General features: G+C 40.3%; 1 protein-coding gene across 4 annotated transcripts in view; it reads left to right on the top strand.

The window, feature by feature from the left end:
* Window positions 1–12,502, top strand: part of tspan4a (tetraspanin 4a) — a 263,024-nt gene extending 250,522 nt beyond the window's left edge. For all 4 annotated transcript variants that reach the window (XM_057833765.1, XM_057833774.1, XM_057833780.1 and 1 more), the window contains 2 exons: window positions 9,367–9,450; window positions 12,044–12,502. In XM_057833765.1, coding sequence (XP_057689748.1) covers window positions 9,367–9,450; window positions 12,044–12,112 — 153 coding nt within the window. In that variant the 3' untranslated portion in view covers window positions 12,113–12,502. The remainder of the gene's footprint in view (window positions 1–9,366; window positions 9,451–12,043) is intronic.
* Window positions 12,503–16,773: the final 4,271 nt, after the last annotated feature.

The following is a 16,773-nucleotide window of genomic DNA, read 5'->3' as shown; positions in this document are numbered from 1 at the left end:
GTGGAGAAGCAGTTGCCGATTTTGCTGATTTATAATCTTACATTGAAAATGAGCGTTTTTTTGTCGTTGTTGTTTGTTTGTTTGTTTGTATTCCATCATTTTTTAGGAGAATTCTAAATCATGTTGCTTAGGACAGCTATGCTTTTGGCCAAGGACGTCATCCATTGAATATGGTACGCCCTCTGTTGCACAATTAGCGTCTTTGGTGGGACAAACTGAAACTCCACTCACCATTTTGGCAGTGCTCTCCGGTGTTCCATGGTCCACATCTTCAATTCTCGCTCAGTAGTTGTTGTCGCTTTTGAAAGCTTAGGTTTGAAAAAAATTACATATATCCATCTTGTTTCTTCTGTCCTCAGGTGGTTTTGGCTAAGAAAAGCAAATGACCGTCTCCAAGGTGCTAGTCACATGATTTGTTTGAATTTTAATTTTGACCCATTATAAAGAAAATCTATTTTTTGTTCATTTCATTATTTTTGGTGTTTTATTTCTTTACAACTTTTATAGACAACATTTTACCGGCAACGTCTTATATTTAAATTCATATATTGGAAAGTCAATTACATGCAATGACATTTTCAGCCACCTGAAGCGTTGTACCCCCCCCCCCCCCCCCATCCTGAATCTTTGGGAATTGATTAAATGACATAATATATAGTTGGGTCCAGAAGAAGCAGGTACCGTAACCAAAACTTACCAAAAGCAATTTGACAATTGGCATTTGCGACTGCCAATGTCATTCGATTCCTTGAAGTGACTTCTGACAAAAGCAGCAAGATAAATACCGAGTAAATAGTATTCTTGGCAAGCTGCTGATATTCAGTTAAATTCTTCAAAACTCATTGAATATAATACAGTTGCAGCAGAGGCCTGTCAGAGTATCACCAGGGACAAAATGCACCATCTGGTGATACTATGAGTAGGGGTTTGCAGCAATTTTTAAAAACGTGATAATTTAATTATTTTTTGTCCAATTAGATTTGGTCCCTCATAAAAGGGAAATTCACATTTAAATGTGTTATAATTCCCTCATAATTCGCTTAATTTGGATTTACATTCTCAAAAATTAACGCTAGCAGTGAAAGCACATTTCTGATCAATTGCAGTTGAAGGAATTTAGTCCTCCCAGCCCAAACCCCACGGGGAGGCCGGCAACAGAACGGAAATGTGCTCCGCCGCTCGACGCCCCCGAAGAGACCGGCCAGGAGGAAGCCAAACTCCGCGCGTTCCTGTGTTAACCCTTTGCACACTGACTCCATGTTTCAAAAGCTTGAAGAACACTCGCCGAAAACAGGTTGACAATTTATTCGTCGACAATGGTAAAAAACAAGGCAAAAACGGACGACGGAGGGACAATTCTGGATCCAAAACAAGGCTACATGTTTCCGAGCAGAAGAAATCTGTCTTATCTCAGTGTCCAGTCTTTTTGAAGTCTTTGCTGACGCGGGTCTTGTCGAAGGCGTTTCTGGGCGTTGCTTTTGGGCCGCCCCCGCTGTGGCCGGTTTTGGGCGGCTTAGGTTCGTGCGCGGATTGGGACGCCCGCTATCAACTTTGCTGCCCAGGCTGGTTGTACTTGTTTTAGGAAAAAGCGCTTTGTCCTTGGAGTTTGCTGGGAGAGCAGATTACCCGAGTTGGTGCGTCACTCTTGTGATAAGACGGCATTGTGTATCTCTTCTATTTCTTCTCATTAAACTATGGTGTGCTATTTATTTTATATTAGTAGTGTAGTCCTACCGTAAATATGAAAATGATACTATTTCCTGATTAATTATATTACGTGTGTTAGACTAATGCAAACAGTTAGACGGTGCCTACGAAAACCTGTACCATATGTATGTGTTAGACTATATATGTGTTAGACTAATGCAGACAATTATATGGTGTGTGCGATGACGATATCGTTTCTCCTTCACAGTGGTGGTAGAACCAACAAGCAAAGAGTCATCCATTCATCGTTTCATTTTCACCAGCTATTGAGAGATCTTGTCACAGGAGCAGCAGCTTCAGCAAGGAAGCCCAGACTTCTCTTCCTCCAGCCACTTTATCCCGTTTTCTGTGGACGATTCCAGTATTAACAGACCTGACTTTATAAACGACTCAAATCATATCATGAAAGAATAGTATTCTAAGTAAAGAGAGAGCCCTTTACAAAGGGTCGGCCCTAGACATATGCGAGCTAAGCGGTTGCCTAGGGCTCAATCTAGTAGAGGGGGCGCCAAATTTCTCTGAGGGGAAAAAATACTCAAGAAAAAAATTATCATGCTACGCTTCCAGTGCGTTGTCTAACCTATCAAGGGTGTCATTGTGTTGACGGCTATTGTTATTGCTATTGAGAAATGAATGTCTCACTTCTGTTGCTGTCAATACAACATTTAAGACTTTTAATATGAAAAGGTCCAAGCCCTCAGGTGCTGCTTTAACCCTTAAACACCAAACGTGTCGGCGCTGACACCTTTACACATGTCATCTTTGAAGCTTCGTCACGCTGTAATTACGTCACCAACGTGCCACTGGTTGGTCTCCTTTGAAAGTGCAAAAGGTGAGATCCACGCCCGTTTTTACTTGAAGTCAATCGACCAAGTAAAATGGGAGATAACGTCATTTGACTTCTATAGTTTTATTGCCCTCATAAATGAACATTTAATTGCTACATGGACCGTGTGTTTTTGTCCATATATTTCCATCATTTCTTGTCCTTTTTGAAAACCGAAACCACACAAAAAACTACATCGGACGGATGGAATGTGAACATCTTTTTAAATTGCCGAGCGAGGCGTCATCTAAGGAGAGGGAAGAGAGGTACCGAGCGACGGCCGGTTGGATTAATGAGCGACTTTGAAATGTGTGGAATGAATCAAAAGCTAAATTTAGCGCAAGCTAATGCATTATTTCATCAACTTGAGGAAGAAGATGGGCCAGATTTGTTGTTGTTTTCTTTGGATGAGTTGGCCAGTTAGAAGTGACAGCACTGCGCAAACAGCTAAAGAGTGGGCTGTGTGATGTTGTGCGTGACGTAGCCCTGTGTCCTGTTCAAGGGGAAACTGAGTGGCATGCCCGAAAATTTTACACTGAACTAGTTTATTGTCTACTTGTTTATTGTTTATTTTTTAAAATACTTTTTTCAATGTTATATTAGATTTTTTTTCCACTATCAATCTTTTCAATTTGTATATACCATAATTTTCGGACGACAAGCCGCTACTTTTTCCCCCTCATTTTGAATCCTGCGGCTTATACTCCAGTGTGACTTATATGTTGATTTATTTGGGTTAATATATAACACTTTACAGTGACGTCATAACACTGCCATAAAACCGTCACAATTAGGACACTATCATGGGCATTACTGAATGCTTATGACAGATGTCATTAAGTGTCATCTGGCAAATTATGTCACTAACTCCATTTATGTGCAGATCGGATCTTTTTCATCCATTCAAAAGTGAGGTAATTTGCCGGATAGCACATGATGACATCCGTCATAAGCATTCATTAAAGCTCATAGCAGTGTAATTTCAATTATGATGGCCTTATGACAGTCTTATGGCGCTGTCAAATAAAGCGTTACCAAATACCATAACTAGCAATTAATGAAACAACTGGAACAGTAACTGAAGAACTAATTAGCACAGAACATGAATTTTGATTGTTATTAACATCTCTAGCGCTGCAATGTATGCTAGGAGGCATGTTGGACGACAACAGTGTTGACACCAGGTGGCAGGTTGAATGTCTCCTTCAAGGGAGCAGTGATGGCCAAATGAAGCTTCTTGAAACAATGATGGTTCATGCTGGTTCATTTGGTCTAATGACTGTCTTATATCCATTGCTGATTTCAATGATTATTATTAATAGTAGTTTTTGCTTTATTTTGATTTTTGTTTTATTTTTATTTATTTATTTTTATTCTGTGATTAAATGCGATCATTTGTCTTGGTTTTTACGTTGTGTTGATTTAAATGTGATTTTTATGGTCTTCATGTGATGTAAAGCACTTTGAATTGCCTTGTGTTGAATTGTGCTATATAGATAAATTTGCCTTGCCTTGCATTGCCTTATAATGCCGCAGTCAAGTTAAGTGTTACTGGTTGATATATTTTGGTGTAAATATCCAGCTGCGGCTTATAGTCCAGTGCGGCTTATCTACGAACAAATGCCATTTCCGTGTCAAATTTGGTGAGGGACGGCTTAAGGCCGAGTTATACTTCCGCGTCAGACCTACGCCGTCAAGGATGAATCGAGTTACGACCCTACGCCGTAGGCTTACGCGCGCCTCTCGAATTTTCTAACCTTCGCGTCACCTAGACGTGTATGACGTGATGAAAACGGACTGTGATTGGTCCGCTCAGACTGTTGTTTCCGGTTTACCGCGAAAACACCGCCATTGTAGAATAGAATCAAACATTATTTTCTACACGCAAAAATGCACCAAGCCGACGGGAGTATCATCGTAGAGCAAGTCTCGTCAAGACATTATTATTGTGATTGCCAAATGGCAACGTCGGCGATCGGGGAAAAAAAAAAAAAAAAAATGGAAGAACCACCGAGACGTGGGTGTTCGGAATCGAGTGGCCACACAAAGCGGTGACCCAGTCGGCCAAAAACTGCCAAGTTTTTATCACTTTATGTCGTATTTTTGGTTGGTGCACTTCATCATTTACTGTGTACATATGTTTCAAGTATATGAAGAATAAAGCACAGATTTGGTGTCAAAAGAGTTGTTTTGATCTTTAATTTTCAATAACTGACAGTTCACACACACAATACATCATCACTGATTGAGAGTGCCTCGGTGCTTTTTATGATAACCTTAAAATCAAGCCTCCCAACGCAGTTTGGGAAGTTCCCTAGACGCCAGAAATCTGCTATGGCTTCCCACTGGCTGGTTGTAGGACACGGCAAACAAATCGGGCTGGAGGGCTTTGCAGACCTTGAACGCAGTGCTCGACGCCAGTTTGAAGCTAGCCGCCACAGCTAGCTCTCTCCACCCGAGTCTAAAACTCTCTGTGCGGTATCAAAAGTCGGCCAGACCGCCTCGAAACCGTCTTCTGCGTCGCCTGCCCGTCAACATTTGTATGTTCAATATTTATTCAGTGTTGATGAGCAGAATATTTACTTTCAAGAGTTCCATCTTGCATTGTTTATTTTTTCTCCGACTAGCGGAAGTAAACAAGCATGCCCCAAAACCGTACAAACATAACGCCACATCCCTCTAGTGGCTTGGCGGTGAATTACAGAGCAACGCGTTCCCTCACCGCAGAACTATCGAATGTCGAATGACGCGGTAGTCGCTACGCCGTCACCGCAACGCGGGAGTATAACTCAGGCTTTATAGTCAGGTGCGCCTTATACAACCCCAGGCAAAAAGTATGGAATCACCACTCTCGGACAAGCACTCACTCAGACATTTTATTATGTAAAACAAACTCAGATAAAAAGCTGGAAAACAATAATGAATTACTTCAAAAGTACAACTCTTTAGCATTCAGAAACACTAAAAGAAATGAATAAAAAACATTGTGGTGGTCAGTAAATGTTACTTTTATCGAGCAAGTGCAGGGAAATAAATATGGAATAACTCCATTCTGAATAAAAAAATATGGAATCACTCCATTTCAAGTAGAAAATACAGACACACCCGGTCAATTTCCTTTCCTTAATTGGGTCCCTGCCTCAGATTAGATCTACTCGTTAGTCAGCAGTTAAAAACAGTGCAGTTATCACACTTTGGAGGGCTGCTGGACCAAGTGGATTCACAAGAATCATGGCTCCAACAAGAGAGATCTCTCTTGAGACCAAGGAGAGGATGATCAAACTTCTTGATGAAGGTAACGCTACACAAATGGTTGCCAAAGATGTGGGCTGTTCACAGTCAGCTGTATCAAAAATGTGGACCAAGTGCAAACAGCATGGCAAGGTTGTTACAGTTAAGGATACTGGTAGACCGAGGAAGACATCCAAATGTCATGACAAACAACTAAAGGCCATATGTCTTGAAAACAGAAGTTGTATAACAAGACGAAGAAGAAATGGGAGGAAGCTGGAGTCAAGGTATGTGACAGAACTGTGCAAAATCGCCGAAGGGAAATGGGGTTTTCATACAGGAAAGCTAAAAGGAAACCATCATTGATACTTAAACAGAAAAGAACAAAACTGCAATGGGCAATGGGAGGCAATCATGGACTGTAAATGACTTGATGAAGGTTATTTTTGGTGATGAGCCAAGAATCTTCCTTGGACAAGGTGATGATGGTGGAAATTTTGTTTGGTGCTGTTTCAGTTATATCAAAATTCCCTCAGTCCTTGATGATATGGGGCTTCATGTCAGGCAAAGGCACTGGGGAGCTGGCTGTGGGTAAATCTTCAATAAATTGGTTAGGGTTTTGGATTAGGGTTAGGGTTTACATTGAAATTTTAGACAGCTGTCTTATCCCTTCAATTGAAAATATGTTTAGGGATAATGAAATCATTGTCCAAGATGACAATGCATCATGCTACGGAGCTTAAAAAAAAAAAAAAAAAACAACAACAACAAAAAAAAAAGGTCCACAGCTTTGCTTCATACCTGCAAGGATGAGCTGGCTTTTGCAATCAAAGAGAGTTTGCACCAAATTGATGAAGAATACTCATCAAGTCCATGTTTCAGAGACTGCAAACTGTCATAAAAGCCAAAGGTGGTGTTTCCCAGAGATGTGTTTGGATTGTTATTCCTTTGTTTGTTTCTCATGATTCCATATATTCTTCCTCAGAATGGAGTGGTTCTGTATTTATTTCCCTGCACTTGTTCTATAAAAGTAACACTTACTGACCACGTTTTTATTCATTTCTTTTAGTGTTTCTGAATGCCAAGGAGGTACACTTTTGAACTAATTCATTATTTTTTTCAAGCTTTTTATCTGAGTTTGTTCTACATAATAAAATGTCTGAGTGAGTGCTCATCCAGGACTGGTGATTCCATACTTTTTGCTAGGGTTGTAGTCAAAAAACTGGTAGATGTGTGTGTTCGAGAAGCTTGATTGTATGTATATACTATGTATATAAGGTGATGGGTGAAATACCTAACCTCAAAAAGAGATATCCCCCAAACTAGATTAGATTATACTAGTCCTTCTAAAAAAATAGCATATTGTGATAAAGTTCATTATTCTTTTTTAATGTACAACATTAGACTTTCATATATTTTAGATTCATTACACACAACTGAATTAGTTCCAACCTTTTATTGTTTTAATATGGATGATTTTGGCAAAAAAGTCCAGAAAAAACAAAAATCCCTATCTCAAAAAGATTTGCATATCATGAAAAGCTACTCTAAACAAGCTACTAACCTAATCATCTGAATCAACGAATTAACTCAAAACCCCTGCGAAAGATTCCTGAGGCTTTTAAAAACTCCCAGACTGGTTCATTACTCAAAACCGCAATCATTGGCAAGACTGCCGACCTGACTGCTGTCCAGAAGGCCATCGTTGACACCCTCAAGCAAGAGGCTAAGACACAGAAAGAAATTTCCGAACGAACAGGCTGTTCCCAGAGTGCTGTATCAAGGCACCTCAGTGGGAAGTCTGTCGGAAGGAAAAAGTGTGGCAGGAAACGCTGCACAATCAGAAGAGGGGACCGCACCCTGAGAAAGATTGTGGAGAATGGCCGATTCCAGACCTTGGGGGACCTGCAGAAACTGGACTGAGTGGAGTAGAAACATCAAGAGCCACCGTGCACAGACGTGTGCTGGAAATGGGCTACAGGTGCCGCATTCCCCAGGTCAAGCCACTTTTGAACCTGAAACAGCGGCAGAAGCGCCTGACCTGGGCTACAGAGAAGCAGCACTGGACTATTGCTCAAATTTTGCATGTCATTCGGGAATCAAGGTGCTAGAGTTTGGAGGAAGACTGGGTAGAATGAAATGCCAAAATGCCTGAAGTCCAGTGTCAAGTACCCACAATCAGTGATGGTCTGGGTTGCCATGTCAGATGCTGGTGTTGGTCTACTGGGTTTTATCAAGGGCAGGGTCAATGCAGCTAGCTATCAGGAGATTTTGGAGCACTTCATGATTCCATCTGCTGAAAAGCTTTATGGAGATGAAGATTTCATTTTTCAGCACGACCTGGCACCCGCTCACTGTGCCAAAACCACTGGTAAATGGTTTAATGACCATAGCATTACTGTGCTCAATTGGCCTGCCAACTCTCCTGCCCTGAACCCCATAGAGAATATCTGGGATATTGTGAAGAGGAAGTTGAGAGAGACCAGACTCAACACTGAGGATGAGCTTAAGGCCGCTATCGAAGCATCCTGGGTCTCACCTCAGCAGTGCCGCAGGCTGATTTCCTCCATGCCACGCCGCATTGAAGCAGTCATTTCTGCAAAAGGATTCCTGACCAAGTATTGAGTGCATAGCTGATATAATTAATTGAAGGTTGACTTTTTTACACTTTTTTGTATTGGTCGGATGAAATATGCAAATCTTTTGAGATAGGGATTTTTGTTTTTCTTGACTTTTTTGCCAAAATGATCAATATTAAAACAGTATAAGGCTTGAACAACTTCAGTTGTGTGCAATGAATCTAAAATATATGAAAGTCTAATGTTTTTCAGTACATTACAGAAAATAATTAACTATCACAATATGCAAAATTTTTTTAGAAGGACTAGTACTTTAGTTTATACATAAAGTAAAACATATTTAGTATTTCAATAATTATCCAAAGACATGTTTGTTAAAATCTACAAAAAAAAAAAAAAAAAAAAAAAACAATGTTAAGGGAAAGGAAGAAAATTATGAGCTTGATAAATGACCCAAACATAACGTATTACGTACAGCATAATATTATATACTTTAATGCTGAAATCTGTGGTCAATAGAGCTTGCTATTTCACTTATTAACTCCTCTGAAAAGACTGCAAGACCTCCTGGCAGGCAACAACTAAATGTGTTTGCAGTGGAAGTCACGCTTTACGCACGTCCATCAGCCTACTTTATATGTAAAGTGTAGACTACAATTAAGCAAAAAAAAAAAAAGTGCGTCAGTTGGAATTTTTATCCGTTCAACATAGAACAAGTGTAATGCTAGAGATAACTAAACCAGAGAGGAAGTCTGGCTGAAAATCTCATTTGTACTTAGTCCCTAATGTGTTTTCACACCAAATCTTTCCAACTCTATGCTTTATGAATCGAGCTTGGTGCACTGAGGCCCAATTATGCTGGAACATGAAGTGCCCTTGCACCAAACTCTTCCCATGAACCATCTAAGAATGTTCTGATGAGATTAAAAATTAAGATTGGCACGAGAATGAATTTTCGATGACCTTTGTCCACGTTTAGTCTTGCATTAAATACATCATCTGTGTATGTCTGTGTGTCAACAGCCATGCTACGAGCGGGTGAAGGACTGGCTTAATGAGAACCTGGTTGCCCTTTGGATCTTTGCTCTATGCACAGCACTTACGCAGGTAATTAGTGAAATTTCTGTGATTTATGAGTGACTTTTGGATAGTTGCTTTCACATGCAGACACCCTGACTTTTGGTTCGAAAAAACTAACATTTCCAGTGTCCTTTGAAATAAGTGCTGCTGCAGGATTTCTGTGGCCAGTTAGATCGCAGTCTTTTTTGTGTGTTAACGCTGAAGACCACATAGGAGGAGTTGACATTCCATAAAACTCTTTTATCTCTTTTGCAGCCAATTCCTACGTGACATGCCTACACAACAGATCAAGAGAAATATTCTGTTCTTGAAGGCATCCATCACGTGGCTCGTCTTCTGCTGCAGGCTCATTTGTAGTCATCCATTAGACTCTCAGTGATGCTTTGAATCTTCTAATACAGCCAAATGAACCAGAAAGTAGATGTAATCAACTTAACAGTGTTTGAGCGCATTTGTAATTACAGCTCATGCAAAGTGATGTATAACCTTTTTTTCCCCCTAGAGTAACTATTTGGGAAGTATGTGAACTCGGCCACTCCTCAGTGATCTTAAACGAAAGTACTACTCTTCCTAATGAGTCTCTTAATGTGCAAAATCTGCAACATTAAAAAAAGCACATTTACTTCAGCAATACATTAATGATGGCTAATATTAATAAATCTGTATAATTTCAAAGCATCTTTGTATAATTTCTACTGAGTCAGTACTGCTTCTTCATCTGCAGTCTTGACAAGAAGGATTTTAGTTGATATCTTATTATTGGCTGGGATGACTTCAAAAGATAATGCGTTAATGAAATCATATCACCAATCATTTAGAAGGTTCAATGCACACTATTCACGTATTTACGTCAGTAAAGCTACAAATCTGTCTGGCCTGTGCCTCATCCGGTGTGCTGCACAAGGGCACTTCCACATGAACATGGAGCAGGAGATTGAATCGCTGAAGCTGCAGTTTAACCGGCGACCCGCTGGACCTGCGAATCGTAAATCATCCAAAATGTCATGTATTACGACACGCTTGTGTTCCCTCTATTCCCCCCGTGTTAAATGATTGTGATTACCGTGTGTATCTTTGGAGCCGTATCATGATGTCACTCTTTTAGCCGTGCGACTTCACTAGCATGAGCTCATCTTCAAAACATTTTTATGACAAGAATGATCTACTTCAATTGATTCTTACACTCTTTCAAGCATGACTTACTTGCTAGAAAATTAGATGTACAGCGGTACCTCGACGTACGATTGCTTCGACACATGATCTTTTCGACATCCGTCGTTAAATTTTACTCACCATTTGTGTTTACATTCGGCGACATGCTCGAAATACGACGAATTGATTCATGCCATCTTTGTGACAATACACACTCAGCAGGAAAACAGTACATTATTTTAAATTAATTCAACTCACCTGGACACCAGAAACTGTATGTTAAAAAAAAAAAAAAGTTGTCCAAGAGTTTAAGACAACGCTCGCCATGCTAAATGCTAACGTAAACACTATGCTAATGCTACAAATTCATTTAGCGTGTGATGATCACTCAGCACAGACCTTTAAAGGCTAACTCAACATGGCATATTCTCTCCAGCCAAGATAAGAAAACAAAGCTTGTTTCAAAACAAGCAAGTCTCGAGTCTGGAGAGGACACCGGTGAGTGTGTGCGTGGGATAGGGGGCGTAGCACGTCACATGAGTGACACGGCCAAACACTGCTACGATGCAGGGTAACTACACATACGATAAGAAAATGTTACACATTGTGAACATATGACGGAAACTATGGCGTAGTTTTATCTCGTTCTCGTCTAATCAGATGAAAACTGGCATTTGTCTAGTCATGTTTTAGTCTCCCAAGACACGTTTTTACCTCGTCATTGGCACGTTGTCATGAAAAAAGTTATACGTCGTCGAAATATATTCCTTGTCGTCATTGTTGACAAAAACCATACTGCTTTATAGCAAAGTAATACCTTCCACTCTGTGTTGTTTTTGTCAACGATGATGATAACTAAAATATATTGGCAATGAACACTTTTTTCAAGACGATAATGAGACGATAACGAGCTAAGAAAGTGTTTTGAGAGACTAAAACATAACGAGAGGAATGCCAGTTTTTGTCTGATGAGAGGAAAACAAGACAAAAATGCGCAGTAGTTTCCGTCATATGTTCACAATGTGTGACATTTTATGTGTTAGCCTGCATGTCACTCGTGACGCACTGCACCGTCCCCCTTTTCCGACTCACCAGTGTGTTCTCTCCAGTCTCCATTGCAGGCTTGCACGCACAGTGAGATTTGTTTTCTTGCCCACCGAGGCTATGCAACGTTGCTTTAGCCTTTAAAAGTCTTTGCCGAGTCATCATCACACACTAAATGTAACTCTTAGCGTTAGCATAACATTCACGTTGGGGTTGGCAGCGAGGGCCCTCTTTTGGACAACTTAAGTTTCCGTCAACAAAAACTAGACGAAGACAAACACATTTTGAGATGACTAAAATAAGAATAGGTATTGTCGTCCAAAAGACTAAGACGAAAATTAAAAGAGCTGCCAAAAACAACACTGCTACAAAGTTTACTGACAATGGTGAGCAGAATAAAATATGAATGTTTGATGTTTTCCAGATCTTGGGGCTGGTGTTCTCCATGACCATGTTCTGTCAGGCAGTCAAAGTGGAAACCTTCTACGCTTGACAGTCGACCCTGCCGTCCTTGAGCACATCTGCAATGTTCCTGCACTTAAGAGGGACAGATGCAGCTTTCCTCCTCCCCATGCATTCTCTTCTTTCTGATCTTTCCCCTCTGCTGACATTTTGTCCGCAGTGTTGCCACTTCGCATCTTATCTCCTCACTTTCAAACAAGCACAGTCTCAGTGTTATACTTTTTTTTATCATTTGCTATGTGTCAAATACTAATGACTGTGATGTGTTTTACCTAGCAGTATAATGAACCTGTTATGCGGTGTAACCTTTTTAAATGTATTTGTTTTAAATTATTTTTGTTTTTATGTGTAATCAAGAGGAGACGGTGAAGTGCTGCGGTGCATGCCCCCTGCGATGGTGTGTATTAAATGTTTTGATCTACTGTGCAGTCAGTGTGTCATTGCTCATCTCGAAAATGCTTGAGGCTTTCTATGCATAATCCAGTTGTATTCGTGTCAAAAATCCTTTACGTGACAAGACTCGTGCGGGTGTACAGATGAAAAAAAAAAAAACACAATGCAGTCTATTTAGCACCTAAAATAGCTACTTGGCCGTATTGAATGCAATGTAGCATTGTCGTGGATTTACATGAGATGGAAGAATTGCACCCTCTTCAATACAAACACTCTCACAGGTATTTCAATTCAGAGCATCAAAGCAGAATGCGTCCAAGTAGCTTTGGGCTGTTGCTCCAATGACAAAGATTATTCTGGAGCTTTAAAAGCCTCCCACCTTCAATTCTTACGTCCTTCCTCTTATCGTAGGCTATAGACTGTAATCCATACTTAAACGCACTTGAGACATTGAATGAATTTCTCCAGAAGCTTTCACTTCAAACTCAGCTGTAGCCGTTAGTTAGTTGCTCTTGTAACAGTTTCTGCTGTTTAGCAGGTTCCCTTGAGCAAAAATCACGGTCGCGAGGACTATGTGTACCATTATAGTCTCCTTCTAATTGAATTATTCACATATGCACCGAACTGCAGGCATTCAACAGCAATATGAAAGCATTATATCCCAGAGGAGATAGGAGCAGGCGTGTTAAAGTAGGGTGTTTTTCTGCATCCAAAAGTGTGGCGACCTTCTTGAGGTCAGTCGGAAGGGGCCAAAAACAACACATCGAAATGAATAATTCCCAGACAAACATTTCACTTGGGCCGCAGCCTTGCTAGCTGCCTCCATGTTTTCAACCATTTTACATAAATGAGAGAGGAAGGTACCAACACACACAGCTCATGACATTATGTATTGTATGTGAACTTTTCTGTATTTTTCTATAATGTGGCAATAATAATACACTCGGTACAGTACACTTTATGCTGTTTCATTAGATTACTATCATTTCCAGTTATTAGATATTGGGGGGGAAGCTTTTTTAGTTTAACATATTATACAAGTTTTTTTTTTTTTGTCCTTTCAATAACCCATCATGGCAAATTAACCACACACAATGTATTTTTGTTCAACCCACATTATAGTTACATCATCTAGAACATAACATATACATTTGCACATTATGTACTACATAAACTTACTTTTTTATCACATGGGGGTGACATACTGATACAGTGTATCACAAAAGTAAGTACACCCCTCGCATTTCTGCTGATATTTAAGTATATCTTTTCATGGGACAACACTGACAAAATGACACTTTGACAGAATGAAAAGTAGTCTGTTTGCAGCTTATATAATAGAGTTAATTTATTTTCCCCTCAAAATGCTCAAACTATAGCCATTAATATCTAAACCCCTGGCAACAAAAGTGAGTACACCGCATGGGAACTACGTACATCCCTAAATGTCCAAATTGAGTACTGATTGAGTGTCACATGAAAAGATATACTTAGATATCTGCAGAAATGCGAGGGGTGTACTCACTTTTGTGATACATTGTACGTGTGTCAAAATTTGTTATATTCAAAATTATAGAACGGCAAAAATCATATACTCTCTGTATCTCTTAGAGTGGACAGTCACACTCAATAACCAACCACTACTATCCTCTTATATGTACTGCATAGTGGTGCCTAAAAAGTGAATGTCAACAATATACCTCCGTGGCTTTAGGTAGCGTTTGAAGCGTTCAGGAAACTAAATCCACTTATGTGAGTAGCCCTTAAAAGAAGTCCCAAAGTCTCACAGCACCTTCTGTGCATTATGAAAGAAGAAATGAAAACAATAAATGAAAAGGACACCTCACAACCTCTGGCTTGTGGCAAGAAGAAAGCAAGAAATCTTCACACACACCCAAAAAAAAAAAAGTTGCTGTGTACAATAAAGAAGCATATACAGTACCTTAGAGCAGGGGTTTTCAACCCAGTCCTCAAGGCACACTGTGGGTCCTGGTTTTTGTTCCAGCCGATCCAGCAGAGACAGTTGAACCAATGAGGCTTCTGCTAAAACAAGCCACACCTGACTGCAATCAACTGATTGCACTTGTAAAACACCAGATTGGGGAAAAAGTGTTGTCATCTTGTTTGGTAAGAATGAAATCCTGCACCCACAGTGTGCCTTAGTGGAATAGGTTGGGGACCCCTGCCTTAGAGAATGGGTAGGAAGACTAGTAAATGAGCTTGACACTGTTGTTGAGCCTATATATAGTAGAATGCATTTATTAGGCACATGCAGTAAATGTGTGAGAATGCTCAAAGATGTTTCAGTCAAAATACAAGACAAATTGTATAGCAATTAAAATGGCACCTCTACATACAAACATCTCTACATACAGAATTTTCAGGTTAAGGTATGCCTCAAAGGGAAAATATTGCCTCTTGTTACGGGAAAAATTTAAGGCTACGAAAGGGTAAAGCATAAATTCCTGGCATCCAATTGGCTAAAAGGGACCTCTACTGTATGTACAGTGGGGTAAATAAGTATTTAGTCAACCACCAATTGTGCAAGTTCTCCTACTTGAAAAGATTAGAGAGGCCTGTTATTGTCAACATGGGTAAATCTCAACCATGAGAGACAGAATCACATTGTTTGATTTTTAAAGATTTTATTTCCAAATAGAGTGGAAAATAAGTATTTGGTCACCTACAAACAAGCAAGATTTGTGGCTGTCAAAGAGGTCTAACTTCTAACGAGGTCTAACTAGGCTCCACTCGTTACCTGCATTAATGGCACTTGTTTTAACTCATTATCGGTATAAAAGACACCTGTCCGCAACCTCAGTCAGTCACACTCCAAACTCCACTATGGCCAAGACCAAAGAGCTGTCGAAGGACACCAGAGACAAAATTGTAGACCTGCACCTGGCTGGGAAGACTGAATCTGCAATAGGTAAAACGCTTGGTGTAAAGAAATCAACTGTGGGTGCAATTACTAGAAAATGGAAGACATACAAGACCACTGATAATCTCCCTCGATCTGGGCTCCATGCAAGATCTCACCCCGTGGCGTCAAAATGATAACAAGAACGGTGAGCAAAAATCCCAGAACCACACGGGGGGACCTAGTGAATGACCTACAGAGAGCTGGGACCACAGTAACAAAGGCTCCTATCAGTAACACAATGCGCCGCCAGGGACTCAAATCCTGCACTGCCAAACGTGTCCCCCTGCTGAAGAAAGTACACGTCCAGGCCCGTCTGCGGTTCGCTAGAGAGCATTTGGATAATCCAGAAGAGGACTGGGAGAATGTGCTATGGTCAGATGAAACCAAAATAGAACTTTTTGGTAGAAACACAGGTTCTCGTGTTTGGAGGAGAAAGAATACTGAATTGCATCCGAAGAACAACATACCCACTGTGAAGCATGGGGGTGGAAACATCATACTTTGGGGCTGTTTTTCTGCAAAAGGACCAAGACGACTGATCTGTGTAAAGGAAACAATGAATGGGGCCATGTATCGAGAGATTTTGAGTGAAAATCTCCTTCCATCAGCAAGGGCATTGAAGATGAGAGGTGGCTGGGTCTTTCAGCATGATAATGATCACAAACACACAGCCAGGGCAACAAAGGAGTGGCTTCGTAAAAAGCATTTCAAGGTTCTAGAGTGGCATAGCAGGTCTCCAGATCTCAACCCCATAGAAAATCTGTGGAGGGAGTTGAAAATCCGACAGCCCCAAAACATCACTGCTCTAGAGGAGATCTGCATGAAGGAATGGGCCAAAATACCAGCAACAGTGTGTGAAAAGCTTGTGAAGATTTACAGGAAACATTAGGCCTACGTTATTGCCAACAAAGGGTACTGTATTGAGATGAACTTTTGGTATTGACCAAATACTTATTTTCTACCAGGATTTGCAAATAAATTCATTAAAAATCAAACGATGTGATTTTCTGGGGGGTTTTCCCCACATTCGGTCTCTCATGGTTGAGGTTTACCCATGTTGACAATTACAGGCCTCTCTAATATTTTCAAGTGGGAGAACTTGCACAATTAGTGGTTGACTAAATACTTATTTGCCCCACTGTATGTGTATGTATCCCAGCGTCCTCTTCATTCGCCCCTGGTGTTCCGACAGCATTACATGAGTGTATTAAATTTTATTCTTTATTCTTGTTTTTTTTTTTTTTTTTTTTTTTTATAATGTACAACTCTGATTTTATGTTTGTTGTGTGTTGGAATTTGACCTCTTAGCCAGATTGGCAGAATCACGCCAGCCAAACTACCGGAACCACACGAGCACAATTCCAACCACCTGGGCC

Source organism: Corythoichthys intestinalis, chromosome 1 (assembly GCF_030265065.1).
Source record: "Corythoichthys intestinalis isolate RoL2023-P3 chromosome 1, ASM3026506v1, whole genome shotgun sequence".
In the NCBI taxonomy this organism is placed as follows: Eukaryota; Metazoa; Chordata; class Actinopteri; order Syngnathiformes; family Syngnathidae; genus Corythoichthys; species Corythoichthys intestinalis.
This window is presented reverse-complemented; position numbering and strand designations above follow the sequence as displayed.